General features: G+C 48.9%; 1 protein-coding gene across 1 annotated transcript in view; it reads right to left on the bottom strand.

Moving 5' to 3' along the window:
• Window positions 1-14,320, bottom strand: part of TNFRSF8 (TNF receptor superfamily member 8) — a gene marked incomplete at both ends in the record, with an annotated part of 39,408 nt that extends 25,088 nt beyond the window's left edge. The window contains 2 exons of the mRNA XM_080921839.1: window positions 2,815-2,902; window positions 14,258-14,320. Of these exons, the coding sequence (XP_080777965.1) occupies window positions 2,815-2,902; window positions 14,258-14,320 (151 nt within the window). The remainder of the gene's footprint in view (window positions 1-2,814; window positions 2,903-14,257) is intronic.
• Between the last annotated feature and the right edge of the window lie 1,354 nt (window positions 14,321-15,674).

Genomic DNA, 15,674 nt, shown 5'->3' on the forward strand with positions numbered 1-15,674 from the left:
TGAAAAGACCTTTCAGTCTCTCAGATTCGAAGCTCTCCCAGCTTCCTCCACCAGCCCACCCACATGCAAACCCTGCAACAGAGCTGAGCGCTGATTTGAGAGATCGGGCAAAAATGTCAGAATTTCCCCAAAACACGGAAGAAGGGTTTTTTTTGGTTTTCCTCTGTGGCTGGTCCAGAAGCACAGGGTCAATAAAACTCCAGCAAAACGCCCCGCCCACTAAGAAGGCCTGTGGTGGTGGCAGTGAGCCTTAGAGGAAGTGAGAGGAGGGAGCAGCCCCTCTCTGTAAGTCCCAGCTGTTAGGTGGAGAAAGCCTAAGACCTAGGGGTCATGCTCACAAGTGTCTTTCTCTCTGTGCCCGGAACTGTGGCTACCAAATGTCACAGCACACTGTGGCCATGCCTCTCTGTGGGCAGAGGTGAAAACAGAAGTGTGGGGAGCCAGTCCCTTGCAGCAAAGGAAAGCTCCTAGAAGTAGGGTCTCAGAGTTGCAGCAGGATTGAGATGGCTGAAATCGACACCCAGGGGTAAAGGAGACAGGCAGAACCAAAGGACTAGAGACCTGAAAATGAGAGAAGGAGCTGGAAGAAATGACCTCTTCCAAGAGTGAACTTGCCATTGGACCAGGGGGGGGGGGGCAGGTAGAGGGAATAGATTGAGGAGGAGAAATAGATGAGAGGATAGGGAGGTGGGGGGAGGCTAGAATTGCTCACGCCCCCAACTCTCCACCCCCAATTCATAATGAAACCCTTAACTTTAATTTGGAGAGACAGAGACAATTAGGAGCTCACTACGGATAAGGGAACCCACCAGAAGCACTAAACCCAAGGGATGGATGGGACTCTTTGAAAAGGGAGCACATGCCATAGGAAGGTGGGCAGGTCGGACTGCAAGCCAGGAAGAGCTCTGGACAGAAACCTAATCAGGCCGGAACCTTGTCCTTGGGTCTCTTCAGTTTCTAATTAGGGGGAATCAAGGGCCTGCAGGACCCCAAAGAGGAACAGGGAGGAGAATGAGCTGAATCTGGGAGACAAGTAGGGGGAGTGAAGAAACCCAAGAGAAGCTGGGTATGGTATAATTAATCCCAGCACTGGAGGAGGGGGAGAAGCCAGAGCATCAGGAGTTCAAGGCCAGCCTCCATTGCACAAAAAATTCAAAAGTAACTTAGACCACATTCAGTCTGTCAAGTTGTCATAAAAGAATCATCACAAGAACACTTAATTTTGTTGTTGTTGTTTGGCTTTTCTTTCTTTCTTGTATGTTTGTTTTTGAGACGTGGTTTTTCTGTGTAGCCCTGGCTGTCCACTCTGTAGACCAGGCTGGCTTTGAACTCACAGAGATTTGCTTGTCTCTGGCTGGGATCAAAGGTTTGTGCTACCACTACCCTACTCAAACAGTTTTATTTATTTATGTGTATGTGTGTCTATAAGTGCATGCGATGTGAGTGTGTGGGAGTTCTCAGAGGTGTCAGATCCCCAGAGCTGAAGTTCACAGGCAGTGGTGAGCTGCCTAAGGAGGTTGTTGGAAACTGAACCTGGGTCCTTTGGAAGAGCAGGAAGTGCTCTTAACCACTGAGCCACCTCTTAAGCCCCACAGAAATATTTTTAAATTGCTTTAGGTAATAGACATTAACAAGCTATTTCTCAAATACTTCATCTGGTAGCCCATGCAAGACTGCTCCATCGGAGAACACAGGGTTGAAAGCAGTTCTCCAAGAATCTCACTGAGCCTCAGCCACATTGCCAATGACCTTATATGGCACTGCCTCCACCCACCTCCAGACATTGTGCCCGGGAAGCCTTACTATTGGGTACATGGGCCTACTACTTCTCACCCACAGGAAGCCCTCCAGACATGGTGACCTACCTCTGAAACCTTGCTGTCCTAAAAGCAGGGGGCAGCTACACCAAGCCGGTGACAGAGACTTCCTCCGACCTTCAAATGCCATAGCTAATGTTTCTTTCAAGCATTTATTCTCAGGTCTCAATGACAGCACCAGAGCTGTGCCTCATGCTCAGGTCACCAGTGACCCTCCCACATGTGCTTGGGACTTTTGATCACAGTCACAAAGGATCAAAACTGCTCACAACCCCGTTCTAAGATAGTTCCAAATGATTTCCTGACATTCTTTTAGAACTCATGCTGTGCAAGGGGTGGGGGAGCATTCCAGGAAGCCAGGCAGTGGTTAGGCAAGCTCCGTTCCCCAGAAATTTGCATCCCAAAGCAGCCTGGGAAGAACACCTGTCCTGGCTTAGAGCAGAGAAGAACCTTAAAGGTCAGGGTGAGGTGGTAAACGCCTGAGGTCCCAGCTATACTGATGCTGAGATAGGTCAGCAAGTTCAGTGTTGCCCTTGAAAGAGGACCCAGCTCCAAGTCTTAGCACTCACATGACAGCTCACCATCACCTGCAACTCTAGTTCCAGGGGATGACACCCTCTTCTAATCTATGCAAGAGCTTGCATGCATAAATACAATACATACACCCAGACAAAATACTCATAAAATGAAGGAGAGGGAGAGAAGGCATGCATAAATACAATACATACACCCAGACAAGGTACTCATAAAATGAAGGAGAGGGAGAGACGGTCTCTTGTGGCAGCAGCAGACCTAGTCTGCCCAGGAGGCAGCCTTGCCCTTCCCCAGGCCCTGTGACATTACGGATGGCCCTTGGAAACCTGTAGCTAACTATGACCATGATCACGTTTGCTACCTTCTATCCATCCCCCCTCCACCCTTGCTTGTCTCCAGTTTCCCCACGAATATCATACAATGAAACAAGGAATCCACCTCCTGCCTTCAGCATCCCACTCACCTGAGGGGCACTGGTAACAGCAGTTCCTGGCAGCCTTTCCAGGGGAGTGGCTGAGGTCTCCGGTACAGGTGGTCCTGAGTGGTCGTTCCTGGAGGGTCAGAGAAGCTGGTGAGACAAGGCCAGACTTCCATCCTTAACTGCACCCTGCAGTCCCAGCTTGGTGTCCACTCACTGTCAAGGCTGAGACCTACTGTCCTAGGGATCAGAAGAAATTCCTGACTCCGTATCTCCCCACAGAGTTAATGGCAGCTTAGATGTGAACAGAACACCCAGGAGTCTCCGTTACCCACCTCTGCTCACAGTTACCCCCACCCCCAGCCCCCTCCCCCACACAAGACAGTTCTCTCAGCTACCTTCAGACTCTCAGCCATAGCAGCAGCGGGTCCCACCCATGTACTCCTCCAGGGGACTGACAAGCCTCCCACCATGTCTCTGGGACAAGTGCAGCAATAGAAACATCTGGTGAAGGTTTACATGGGCTGAAATCCTGCATACCCAGATGGGAAAGTGCCCAGATCCCAAGGTACAGGCAGGACCTTGCCCATGTTCTGCAAACTCAGATCCCCGCTCTGCAAAGAAAACACGAACCCACCGCTATGTCTACTCATTAATTCTGTCAGCTCCTGAATCTGACATAGGCCAAACTGCTCAGTATGTTCCTTTGCAACCGTCTTTCATTAAAAATAGTAATAAAAAGTTTTGTTGGGCTTATGCCAGACACTTTACTCCCAGCACTCACTCATCTTTGTGAGTCAAAAGGACAGCCAGGGAGGGCTACATCTTGAGACCCTGCCTCAAAATCAAAATAGAAAAGAACATAATGTATTTTACTATGTAAGCACATTTATACCACTGTACTTTCATTGCATTCATTTCTATACCCAACTTCTTTTTAAAATCTAACCACCCCGTGTGTGTGTGTGTGTGTGTGTGTGTGTGTGTGTGTGTGTGTGTGTGTGTGTGGTGTAGTGTGCATGTGTGGATACATGGTCCTGTAAGCAGAGAAGGACATCAGGGGTCCTGTTCTTCACTGTCCACAATAGTCCCCTGAGAAAGGCTCTCACTGAGCCTGAAGCTAAGTCGGCATCTTGAAGGACTCAGCAATCCGGTGTCTTCCCACTCAGCTTTGAGAGCTACAGGCACTGGCGACCACACCCAGCTTTAAAGTGGGTTCTAGGGATCTGAACCTAGACTCGTATGCTTGTGCAGTGCATGTTTTTACCCACCAAGCTACCTCCCTACCCCCAACCATCAGGATTTTTAATTCAGTATGAAGTTTCAAGAATCGTTCACCTTATTGGATAGCCACCAATACCTGTGACCTTACAATTCGGCCAGTGTGTGTGTGTGTGTGTGTGTGTGTGTGTGTGTGTGTGTGTGTTTGTCTCCTTTGCTCTTTGGTTGTTTCCATCTGTTACTGCTTCATTCTTATTTTTATTATTTAGACAAGCTTTCACCATGTAGCCCCGACTGTCTCGGAATTTGCACATAGACCAGGCTGGCCTCAAACTCACGGAGGTTGACCTGTTCTGCCTCCTGAGTTTTAGGATTAAAGGTATGTGCCAGCCAAACACAGCTACAGTGAATGAAGTGCCAGTTCTGATAGACCATCATCTAACTTTCTTCCTTTCTAGACAGACTTTCATGTAGGTTAGGCTGGTCTTCAACTCGTTATTAGCCAAGGATAACCTTGTCCTGGTCCTCTAGCCCTACATCCCAAGTGCTGGCATTCGAGGTATGGGCCACTACACCCAGTTTTAAGCTGTGGCTGCAACCAGGACTTGCATGAAGGGCAAGCACTCTACCCACTGAGCCACACTCCCAGCCTTGTTCTCCATCCAGTTTGTTTGTTTGTTCTTTGCAAGCCCCGGTACTGGTCATCTGCATTTAGCTGCAGTATGCTATGCTGCCATCTGTCCTGCATTCCTGCTGGCGCTAAATGATGCACGCCAGTCACCAATGCTGCTTTTAAAAGGTGTAGTTGGGCTTTGGAGGGGGTGCAGTGACAGCTCATGCTATGGTTTCTTTGCATTTCTCTCGTGAGTAATACTGGCCTCACTTATTCCCAGGAATCAAGTCCTGCAGCTTTCCAGAGTTCTTTGAACTGTGAGCCCCACCATGAGATGGGGCTCGGTCACAGTTAACGTTAATTTTCAGCTTGACAGGACCTGGAACAAGACAAGCCCATCATCGGGGAAAGTCTGGATCGAAACTAAAGCATTGACCGTGGAGGAGACACTGCTTGCTGGATTTTCCTCAGGCTCCCAGTGGCTACTGCTTTCTTTACACAGCCCAGATTCACCTTCTCAGGGATAGCACCTCCAACGAGGGCTTTTCCGAATCAATAGCCAACATGGAAATGCCTCACCGACATGCTCACAGGCCACACTAAAGAGAGACAATTCCACCACTGAGCTTCCCTCTTCCTACCTGTATCAAGGATAAAACCAAGATCCGCTATCACACCAGCCTTGGCTACATAGACATTCAAGGCCAGCCTGGGGTGGGAGTGGGGGTGGGGTGTTGTATTTGTGGAAATTTCAGAGACCTACATTGAGCTTAGCGGTACTGGAAGGTGGGTGTGTGGGTGCTAATTACATACTCTTTTTTTCCAACACTTCTAAAATCATGCCACCATGCTAACTTGAAATGGTAAATATAGCCTAAGGTTTAGGGCTGGGTGGTAGCTTAGTGATAGGATGCTTGCCTAGTATGTATGAAACCTGGTTCTGGCGGCAGCGGCTAACAACTCTGAGACATTCACACAGCCCAGTCAGTCTCTGTTCTCATTTTCTGCTGGCCTCTTTAAGCAGCTTTTCCTTATTAAGTCACAGGGGTGGGGTGGGGTGGGGATGGGGGGGCTTTTAAGACCCTCCAGGTAGCTACCCAGCAGCACAAGCTGCAGTTTCCTGACAGGCCCCTCCCTGCGTGTGTACAGAAACCTGAGGCAGGGCTAGCTGGGGCTGTGAGGACTCAGCCCCATGGGGCCTTTCAGAGTATGGGAAAATTTTCTGTCCTTGCCCTGGGTTTTCCCTCCTGGCTTGCCTCACCATCTCACTGAGAGCTAAAGAGCCCGAGGGAGTATTGCCCTGGCTTTGAGCCATCTGAGAGTCATCTGTCTGCTTACATACCCTGGGCCGGTGAGGGTATGTGGTACCTGTATCACCCCTCCAAATCCAGCCTACTTTCAGCCAACCCCTGCTTTATAGATAAGGAAACCAAAGTCCAGAGAGGCTGCCTAAACTCACCCTGCAACCAAGTGCAAATTGGAGATTTGAACTATACCATGTCTCCATCCCTGCTCCCTGCCCCATTCTTAGTCACATGTTATCTTAAAAAAAAAAAAAAAAAAAAAAAAAAAAAAAAAAAAAACTCAGTGTACTGGAAAGGACAACATATTATTCCATACTCCGTATCAAAGCACGAGACAAACTTAAGGGACTTTCTACAATTTACCCACTTTAAAATGTCAGTACAGGTACTGAAGAGACGGCGCAGCCAGCAAGAGCACCTACTGCAATAGAATGAGGGAGGACCAGAGTTCACAAAGCCAGTGCCCAGGTCAGTTGCCTCGCATGAACTTGGAGGCTGGGGAGACAAGCAGGGGACCGGGGATATAGTTCTGTGGTAGTACACCTGCAATAAAGTCCTGGGTTTAAACCTCGGCACCATTAAACAAGCCAACCAGCCTCAGTGTCTGAATTACAGGCTGCTAAGGAATGTGAGGGAGATCACTCTAATGAATACTATTTGAATACCTGGTAAATTAGAATGCAGGCTGCTTGCTTTGCTTTGTTGACACTGGGTCATGCGATGTAGCCAAAGCTGGCTAGGAAATTATTCTCAGGCCCCAGCCTTCCGAGTAGCTGGGATTTTTAAAAAGTTCACCATGCCTGGACACAGAGAACCATGGTGCTGGAATAATTGGGGGCTCTTCTCTAAAATTCTGTGTAAGTTCACAAGATGCCAGCAGGGTGCGCTATCTTCCGGATGCCCAAGGTAGCCACGGGAGCCCATCGCTCAGAGTCCCACGGAGGGATCCCCAAGTGAGGCTTAGGTGTAACGGCCCTAGCTTTCCTAGTCCCACAAGGGGACTAAGCCACCTGTCGCTGCCTCTGCCTAAACTGTAGTTTTATTTCCCCAGTCCACCAGTTCTTCCACACATGGCATTAGGATAGCCCCTTCCCCCAGCTATGGCTCCACCCACAGGTGACAACAACCTAGCACATCAATGGCCAAGAAAACAGCCAAAGTATTCCCAGAAGACACCAGTTCAAAAATCCACCTGGGAGCAAGTGACGTCACTACCCCTACAAAAGACCGAAACCCCTCCTCCTCCTCTCTTTTCTCGCTCCTCTTCTCTTGACCCTGACCCCTGCCCCATCCCTGTGGAACCGCTTTCGCTTGGTGTGGTCTGTCAGGACAAGGCCGAGAAATCTAATTAACAGCACTCACCTTCCTGCTCTCTCGCAGTCCACTCATATACACCCCACCACCACATCCCATTCACAGTCCGGACACCAGAAAGGTCTTTGGTTTTGGTTGTGAGCCAAACCTTTTAACAGCAGACCCATCTCTCCAGATCTGAAAGGTCTTTGTTTTACTGGCTTTGTGTTCCGTGGTACTGGAGAAGAACCAACCCCCTGATGCAGGCAAGACAAGCACTCTGCCTCAGAAGTATGTCCCAGTCACCCCTCCCCCTGGTTGATCCTCTATTTTTATTTAGAAGGTCTCACTAAAATTTCCAGGCAAGTCTTAAAGTTATGATCCTCCTGCCGCAGTCTCTTGAGTTGCTGGAATTACAGGCATGTACTACTAGGTCTGGCTACTACCGGAAGCTTTTTTTCTTCTTCTTTAGATACGTTCATTTTATTTTATGTGTGAGTGTACGTATGTAGTATGTGCACCACATGTGTTCTTGGTGCTCATGGAGGTCAGAATAGGGCAATGGATCCCCCTAGAATTTGAGTTATGAATGGTTATGAACTACCATGTGGGTACTGGGCATCGAATTCTGGTCCCGTGAAAGAGTAAGAGATGCTGCTAACCACTGAACACCACCTCTCTATGCCACAGCACACACTTGTGGAGGTCAGAAGACAACATGTAGGTGTCGGTTCTTTGCTTTCACCTTCCTTCCTTGAAGCAGGGTCTCATTGCTACATAGTCACCTGTCCCCACCCCCCCCTTCTCATCTGGAATTACAGATATTACCGCTTCTTCTGCATTGGTGTCTTTACATGACTTCAGGAGATCCAACTCTAGGGCATCAGCCTGTTTGATAATCACTTTCACCTGCTGAACCACCTTGTCAGCCCCAAATACAACCTCTCTGAAGCACAGGTCCTCAGGTATTTTGTTACAACAACAAGCACATACCACTAGACCACATCTTCATCTGCAATGCAATGGAGGGCTAAATCCTCACACATATCCCTTCATCTACATCCTCCCTAAGTTCTCCGATGGAAGGACATGTGACGTTAGACAGAGCTGTACTCCCAAATCCCAGGGATTCCCCACTTCAGGGCTCATATGGTGTCCGTGTTAGTGAAGTCCTCAGTAGTTAAAGCTGCCTGCATCCAAGCTCGAAGACTTCGTTTTGAGCCCCAGGACTCACACGGTTGAAGGAGAGAACCAGCTTCTGCAAACTGTCCTCTTACTACGGCATGCATGTTCAGACATATGCACAGATAAATAACTATAATATAAAGAGATCACTGGGATAGTGACACATGACTGTTGTGCGAGAATGTGGAAGGTAGAAGGAGGAGGATTTAGAGTTTGAGGCCAGACTATCAGTAGGGAGGAGGGAAGGGGAATGAAAGGGAGGTGAAACCTGGTGGGAAGTTGTCAGATATTAGAAGATCAATGTAATTCTCACAGAACCTGGTAGGTTTAGCTCATGTTTATGATTCCCAGTGTAAGTGCGAAGTCTTTAGACTTCGACGCCAGGTGGGTCAGAGCTCTGGGGAAGTTGAGGATGGAGGACAAGGAGCACCTGGAGTTTAAGAGGAGAATAGTTCTGTGACCTCCTTTCAGCTCCTCCCTACCCCCACTCCCACCCCCAGAGCCACCAAATAACATACTTGTGTTACTCTTGGCCACGAAATTTGTTACAGTTCATTACAGCAGGGAGAGGGAAAGAATAAAACTTCACCAGGCTGAATGAAAGATCCTACTTGAGGCTGGAGAGAGGGCTAAGCAGTTAAGAGCACCAGCTGCTCTTCCAGAGGATCCAGGTTCGATTCTCAGCACCCACAGGAACAGTTCACAATTGTTTGAAACTCCAGTAGAGATTCTGACAGCCTCACACAGACATCTGTGCAGGCAAAATACCAATGCACATGAAATTTAAAAATTGATAAAAATCTGTATAAAAGAGAGATAGAAAGAAAAATCTTACCCCTGGGCTGGAAAATACCAGTAGTATGATAGGTGCCCAAGATATGTGGACCCTTAGGCTCTTGTAAGCAAATTTAAGTGAGCAGAGCTGATGCCTCCTCAGTGCTGTCCAGAATGCAGCAGAATTCTGCAGGCTTCTCTGGTACCAGAAACCTAAATCATAAGCCGAACTCTCTTGAAGCATCCATACCTAAATACCCCATCTGAGACCTGAACGTGGGTAAAATAGATCACGCATGTTCCTCCCAAACACTCGTTATGTCTTCTGAAGCTTTCCCCACCATTTAGCCAGGGGCCCACCCCGAGAGACAGCTAGAATCCCCAACACCACTGCAACTTGCCTCTGCCTGGACAGCTACAATCTCTGCCTCCTGTTATTAAGGCCGAGGTGACATCTGATTAGGTTGCTCAGTGAGAGCAGGGCCATTGCCCAGGGTGGTCTATACATGCCTCCTCCCTTGCCTTTTCTGGGCTGCCCAAACTTGCCACCTTCTTCTTGTCACCACTTCCTAAGCCAGGCTCTTCTGCTATTTTCCCTTAGACAGATCCCTCCCTTGGACAGAGCTGGGGCGTTCTCTGAGGTATTGTCTGGTCTGCAGGTTCAGCTGTGCACTTGTATGGGATAACTACAGACAGATCTTAGATAAGCCACCTCCAAAACAAGGACAAAGCTCAGCAGAAACTACACAGGTCTAACCTGGGCTAAGCTGCCTATGCAAGAACCCACAGCCTCAGGATTCCCCATTTTCCTTCTGTCCTGAGATGCATCAGATGCCAGTATGTGCAGACCTAGAAATGAATCACCTCTACTCAAGAAGTACTCTGGTCAGATATGAGTGGAAGCCACAGAAAGTTCCAGTAAGGGCTGTTCTACTCCCAACAGAACCGCTCCTGAGCTGAGTAATGTGGCTACCCTGCACTGCTTGGCCCCTGAGCCCTGTTGCCAGTGAACCTCAATTGAGGAAGGCAGCATTCGGTTTAGAAAAGGCATAGTTTCCTTCTGCCCAACCCTTCCCATATTGGTTATCTCCCCTGTTTCTGGGGCATCCCATGAGATTCTGCCTCCAGGAAGGATTTGATTGGTTCTGAAAGTCATTTTTCCACAGGAATCCAAAAAAGCTCTCTTGCCCTGTGTTAAATACCGGGACCACCACAGTTACTCAAGATGACTGGGCACGCTTCATCAGTGGGAACCCATCAACAGAGCTGCATGTTGCAAAGACTCATTCATGAGAATTCCCCTATGGGATCCTCAAAAAGGTAAGCCAAAACTGGAGGAAGAAAATCAGACTGGAGCTGGGGGCAGGATGTCTGGGAAGACATTGGGGGAATTCTGAACCCATGGAATTCACCAGAAGGCATGGCCTTATACCATCTCAGGGAGCCTGGAAGAAAAGAATGGAACTGGAGGAAATTCTGTCTCTAGACTTGTATCAACTGAGTCCCAGATAATATTAAAAAAACAAGGTCTGTATATGTTTTCAAAAAACATGCTTGTCACAAAGGGACAAAAGCTGAGAAAAAGCAGAAGTTGAAAAAAGAATTTGAAATCCCAGACCCCCCCAAAAAAATCTTTTTAAAGACAGGAACTTTCAATGCAGCTCAGACTACATTGGAACTTTTTTGAAAAATTAGATTCTATGTATTTTATGTGTACATATGTGTGCATTCTTATGCATGAGCTACCTCAAACATGTGGAGATCAGAGGACAACCCAAGAGTTAGTTCTTTTCTTCCACCATGTGAGTCTTGAGGATCAAACTCAGGATGTCAGACTTTGAGGCAAGTGCCTTTGCCTGCTGAGCCATCTTGCTGGCCCTATCTTCAGACTTCTGATCACCCTTGCCTCGGCCTCCGAAGTGCTGAGATTCTGGGCATGTAGTAACTAGCTTTTTAAAGTAGGGTTTTTGTTTTGTTTTGTTTGGTAGTGAGGGATGTGTATATGTTTGCTTGGCTGATCTTTGATTTTGCTTTGGAGAAAGGGCCTCTCTACATAGCCCTGAACTCACAGAGATCTACCACGTTCAGCCTGTTGAGTGCTGGGATTAAAGTCCTGCACCACTTCATCCAACTTTAAAAGGGGTTGTGTTCTTTAATAGGATTTCAAACCTCAACTGGAATGAAAAGTTGGAAGACATTTGAGGGACCAGAATAAAGACCCTTGCTGGGCAGACAGCTCTTCCCCCACAGACACCCCAAATTCTGTCACGAAAAGGCCCACAGACTTGAGGTTTCATGTTCAGCCTACAGTCATTGGGAAATGCAAATTAACATAAGAAGGATAGAGCCTGTTCAAGACCACAAAATAGAGATTGATAAGATCAACTGTCGGTTAGGATGTGGGAAGCTGCTACTGTCTTACACTGCTGTGAGAAAAGACATTGCCCTGCGCACTGGACGGCATGTCATTTCACTCCAGTGCACATCTGCTCTGTCAACCACCAGTATCCTCTTGTCTCTTTAGGAAAGAACCACTCTTACTCCCCAGACAGCAAACAAACACACAAAGGATAAGGTTGGGGCCACGTGGTGGTGTATGCAGGTGTATCAGTTCAAGGCCAGACTGGTCTACACAGCGAGTTCCAGGCTAACTGGGACAGCGATGGGAATCTCACTGCTTATTACCCAGAAATGTGAATGAGCAGTTGTGATCTTCAAGACCTACTGTGGACACTGTTAAAGCCAAATAAAAACGTAACAATTGGGTGTGATGGCGCATGCCAGCAGGAAGATTAGGTGTTTGCAGACACCCTTGATGACAGGGTGAGTTCAAGATCAGCCTGAGTTACACAGACCCTATCTCAAAACAAAACCACAGACAAACTGAGGGTGTAGATGTTGGGATTTTGTAAACCCCACCCCTCAGTTACCTAGCAACAGCCAGGTATACCCCACCCCTCAATTACCCAGCAGTGGCCAGGTATGCTCCGCCCCAGTGACCTGACACTATAAAAGGGGCTGCTTGACCCCTCCTCTCTCTCTTGGCCTTTCTTGCCCTTGTGCTCTTGCAGCCTTGCTCTCCCACCCCTACCCCTCCTCTTCCCTTTCCCTTCCCCCCTCTGTCCCACGTGCTCATGGCCAGCCTCTACTCCTCTACTCCCTCTCTCTCTCTCTCTCTCTCTCTCTCTCTCTCTCTGCCTCTAACGCCCTCTTAACTCTCCCATGACCTGAATAAACTCTATTCTGTACTATACTGTTGTGTGGCTGGTCCCTCAGGGAAGGGATTTCCAACACGGACCCCCCAGAGGCATCTCCCTTGGCCCCAGGCCTCGCCGCACCTCCATGGGCCATATGCCCCCCTCTCTCTTCATCCTTCCCCTAACAGTAGATCAGTTAGTAGAGGGCTTGCCTAGCACGCCCGAGGCCCTGAGTTCAATCTCATATACCGCATATATCTAACACAGTATCCAACACAGTAGCATCAGCTACTTAAGCATCCAGGAAGTGGAGGGAGAGGGACCAGTTCAAGGTCATCTTTGGCTACTAGCAAAGGTGGCCAGCCGGAGCTACATGAGACCTTGTTCAAAAAAAAAAAAAAAAAAAAAAAAAAAAAGCCAAGCAGCAGTGGGACATGCCTTTAATCTCAGCACTCAGGAAAAAGAAGCAGGCTGACCTCTGTGAATTCAAGGCCACCCTACTCTACCGAGTGAGTCCCAGGACAGCCATAACTACACAAAGAAACCCTGTCCAATAATAATAATAATAAATAAGTAAAAGAGAAACCCCTATATATCTTTATAAACATGATCCAAATACAGATCTGCTTTTCTAGCCGCCTGTAAATAAAGCAGGAAAGCATGACCATCGTTACAGCTTAGCGGAGATTGGTGTAAAACCATCAGCTCTATCATAGCGTTTATACTTTCTATGGGGACTTTTCACACAGTCCAGGCACTATTACATACACTGCTTTAATTGCAAAGATGTTTTCACTGTCCTGTGAGGTAGTTCTATGGGTAAAGGCACTAGCTGCCAAACCTGGTGAACTCTGTTCTGTTCCCGGAACCCACAGGGTCAAAGGAGAGAGCCAACTCCCAAAGCTGTCCTTTAACCCACATACTCATAAGGATGTGCCCTTTTCAGATCAAAAGTTTCCACTCAGATGCAGAAGAAGCCAAGCTTCCCTTCATCTCCCAAGGTCCTTGTTGCTCCAAACTCTTACCTTCCCCTGATGAGGGTATGGGGGTGAGGTAGGAGAGGGTGGTTCCTCTGCTCACTTCTGCCCTCTGCAGGACAGGTGTCGCACTGCCCACCTTCCTACCATCTCTCCTGCCAGCCGCCAGCCCTCTCTTCCCTCATCTTCACACCTCTATATCAGAGACACCTCATGTCCACGCTGCTGTCACTTGCCTCCCCTCCCCCAGCTTTCATTTAGCCACGTGCTTTCCGTCCCCCTACACCCCCACGTAGACCTGGGTCCCATAGAGTAGCTTATCTGAGTGGCTCTTTAAAGTCCCCTCTCCTTTCCACATCCTGATGCCTGGTGTGGCATTGGCTCCTAGGAACTGTTCGGTTTTCCTAACTCATTGCCCAGACACATTTCTGGGGCTTCCAACCACAGAACCAGGGGCAGCACAGACTTGTGCAGGGACAAATGTCCACCATGTGCTTTGCCCCAGGGCACCCAGCCCACACCACCCGTTGGCCAGAACCTCACATTTGCCCCTTATCCACTTTCTCCTCTTTCCTGAGCCTTTCCTAATATCATCCTCCGGCCAAAATGGCACACATAGCTTTTTCTATCCAGGGTCCCCTTTGGGCCAGCAGGAAGGGAACGGGAACAGCTTTCTTTTGCTCCGGGTTCAAGTCACGGTGGAACAAATCGCTTCCAACTTTCTACTACCTGCGGATGAGAAGAGAGGCGCTCTAACTTTACCCTTCAGTTATCCACCCACCTGTGGATACTTGTATATTTCAGTTGCCACCTGTGCCCCCTCACTCCAGTTTAAATTGGGGAATGAGATGAGAGGTTGTCCTTTCCTTCTTTGTTCTAGCCACCGCTCCCACACACTGTCCAGAGCTATTGTCATTCCCTTACCGTTGGGAAGGCTTGAAGCATCCCCAGGAACAGCAACCCTGCTGTGGTGAGTAGGGCGCTCATCTTGGCTTCCCGAGTCTCCAGCGCCTGGCCACCTGCAGGCACCCGGACTCTCCGCGCGGTGAAATCACTTCTACTGTGGCTGCGCCTTCCTCGCCTTCCTTGGTCTCAGCCCTAACCCTTCCCTCCCCCACCCTCTTACCACCTGTGATGCAGCGATCTGCTTGCCTGTGAAGCCTAAGAGAGAAGGGGCCACCACGTGCAGAGATGACTCAGGGCTAGCCACAGCGCACGCACTCAGGGGGCTCCCCTGCGTTTTGAACGATCCGCCCCGGATTTGAAGAGGAGCCGGGAAGGCGACTCAGCTCTAAAGGTGCAGGACTCAGGAGTCGAGAGGTACAGAGTCAGTCCTGAGACCTCTGGCCCCATTCTCCACCCCAAGGACGGGTGAGACTCTAAGCCCACATCATCAGGATTCTTTGGGAGGGACAACGTGAGGATAGTTCCAAGAAAAAGAGTTTCTTCACTGTAGCATTTGCTGTAAAATAAAGCCGTGCATGGGGGAATAAATGGGTGGATAAAGAACACATGGATGGAAGGGTGGGTGGGAGGATGAGGGAATGGACGGTGGACAGATGGGTGAGGGAGATGAGTGGAAAGAGAACAAGTGGATTGGGGTACGGATAGATGGGAGGATGGGGTAGATGGACAGAGAACAAGTGGGTGGTGAAGTGGACGAATGGTAACTGGATAAGAGGATCACAGAATGAAGGGACGGTGGATGGATGAAGGGGGATGGATGGATCTGTGGGTGGAGGGAGGGGGATGATTGAAGAGATTAGGAAATAGATATAGATGGATGAGTGGAAGAGGGGGGACATGGGTGCATAAAGCAGTAGATGTGTAAGTGGATGGTAGGCAGGTGGGTGGACTGACCAGTGAAGAAGTGTGTGAAGACTGGGGCATATGTTTGTGGATCCACAGGTGTCCCTGCCCTGCTCCGACTGTTTTCCCTGGAGAAGGTGGCTGGCAGCCTGGAGCCTCATCTGAAGCCGGCCTTACTCTATTCCCCAAGCTGCTGTTCCGGAGCTCCCCAACTCCAGGTCCTGTACTGTGATACCCACAGTACATGGTCACTGCGGAGCACTGACAGGCAGGTGCACACTGCTTTTGTCTGGGTTTCTTTGTTTGCTTGCTTTGTTTTCAAACATAGAAACCAACACTGAGAAACAGGCAAGCCGTCTGCGTGCTCTAAGGAGGGGACAGTGCCTTGTCTCAAGCCCAGAATGATGCAAGGACCCTTGGCTGCCACACTTGAGTCTACCCTTCAGTGTTAGGCCCCCCATTTGGTAGAGGTCCCCACAGGGTGTCAGCTGGCACTTTCTACCAGTATTTTCCAAAGTCCCCACAAACTTTC

This window comes from Micromys minutus (genome assembly GCF_963924665.1).
Source record: "Micromys minutus genome assembly, chromosome: 9".
NCBI lineage: Eukaryota > Metazoa > Chordata > Mammalia > Rodentia > Muridae > Micromys > Micromys minutus.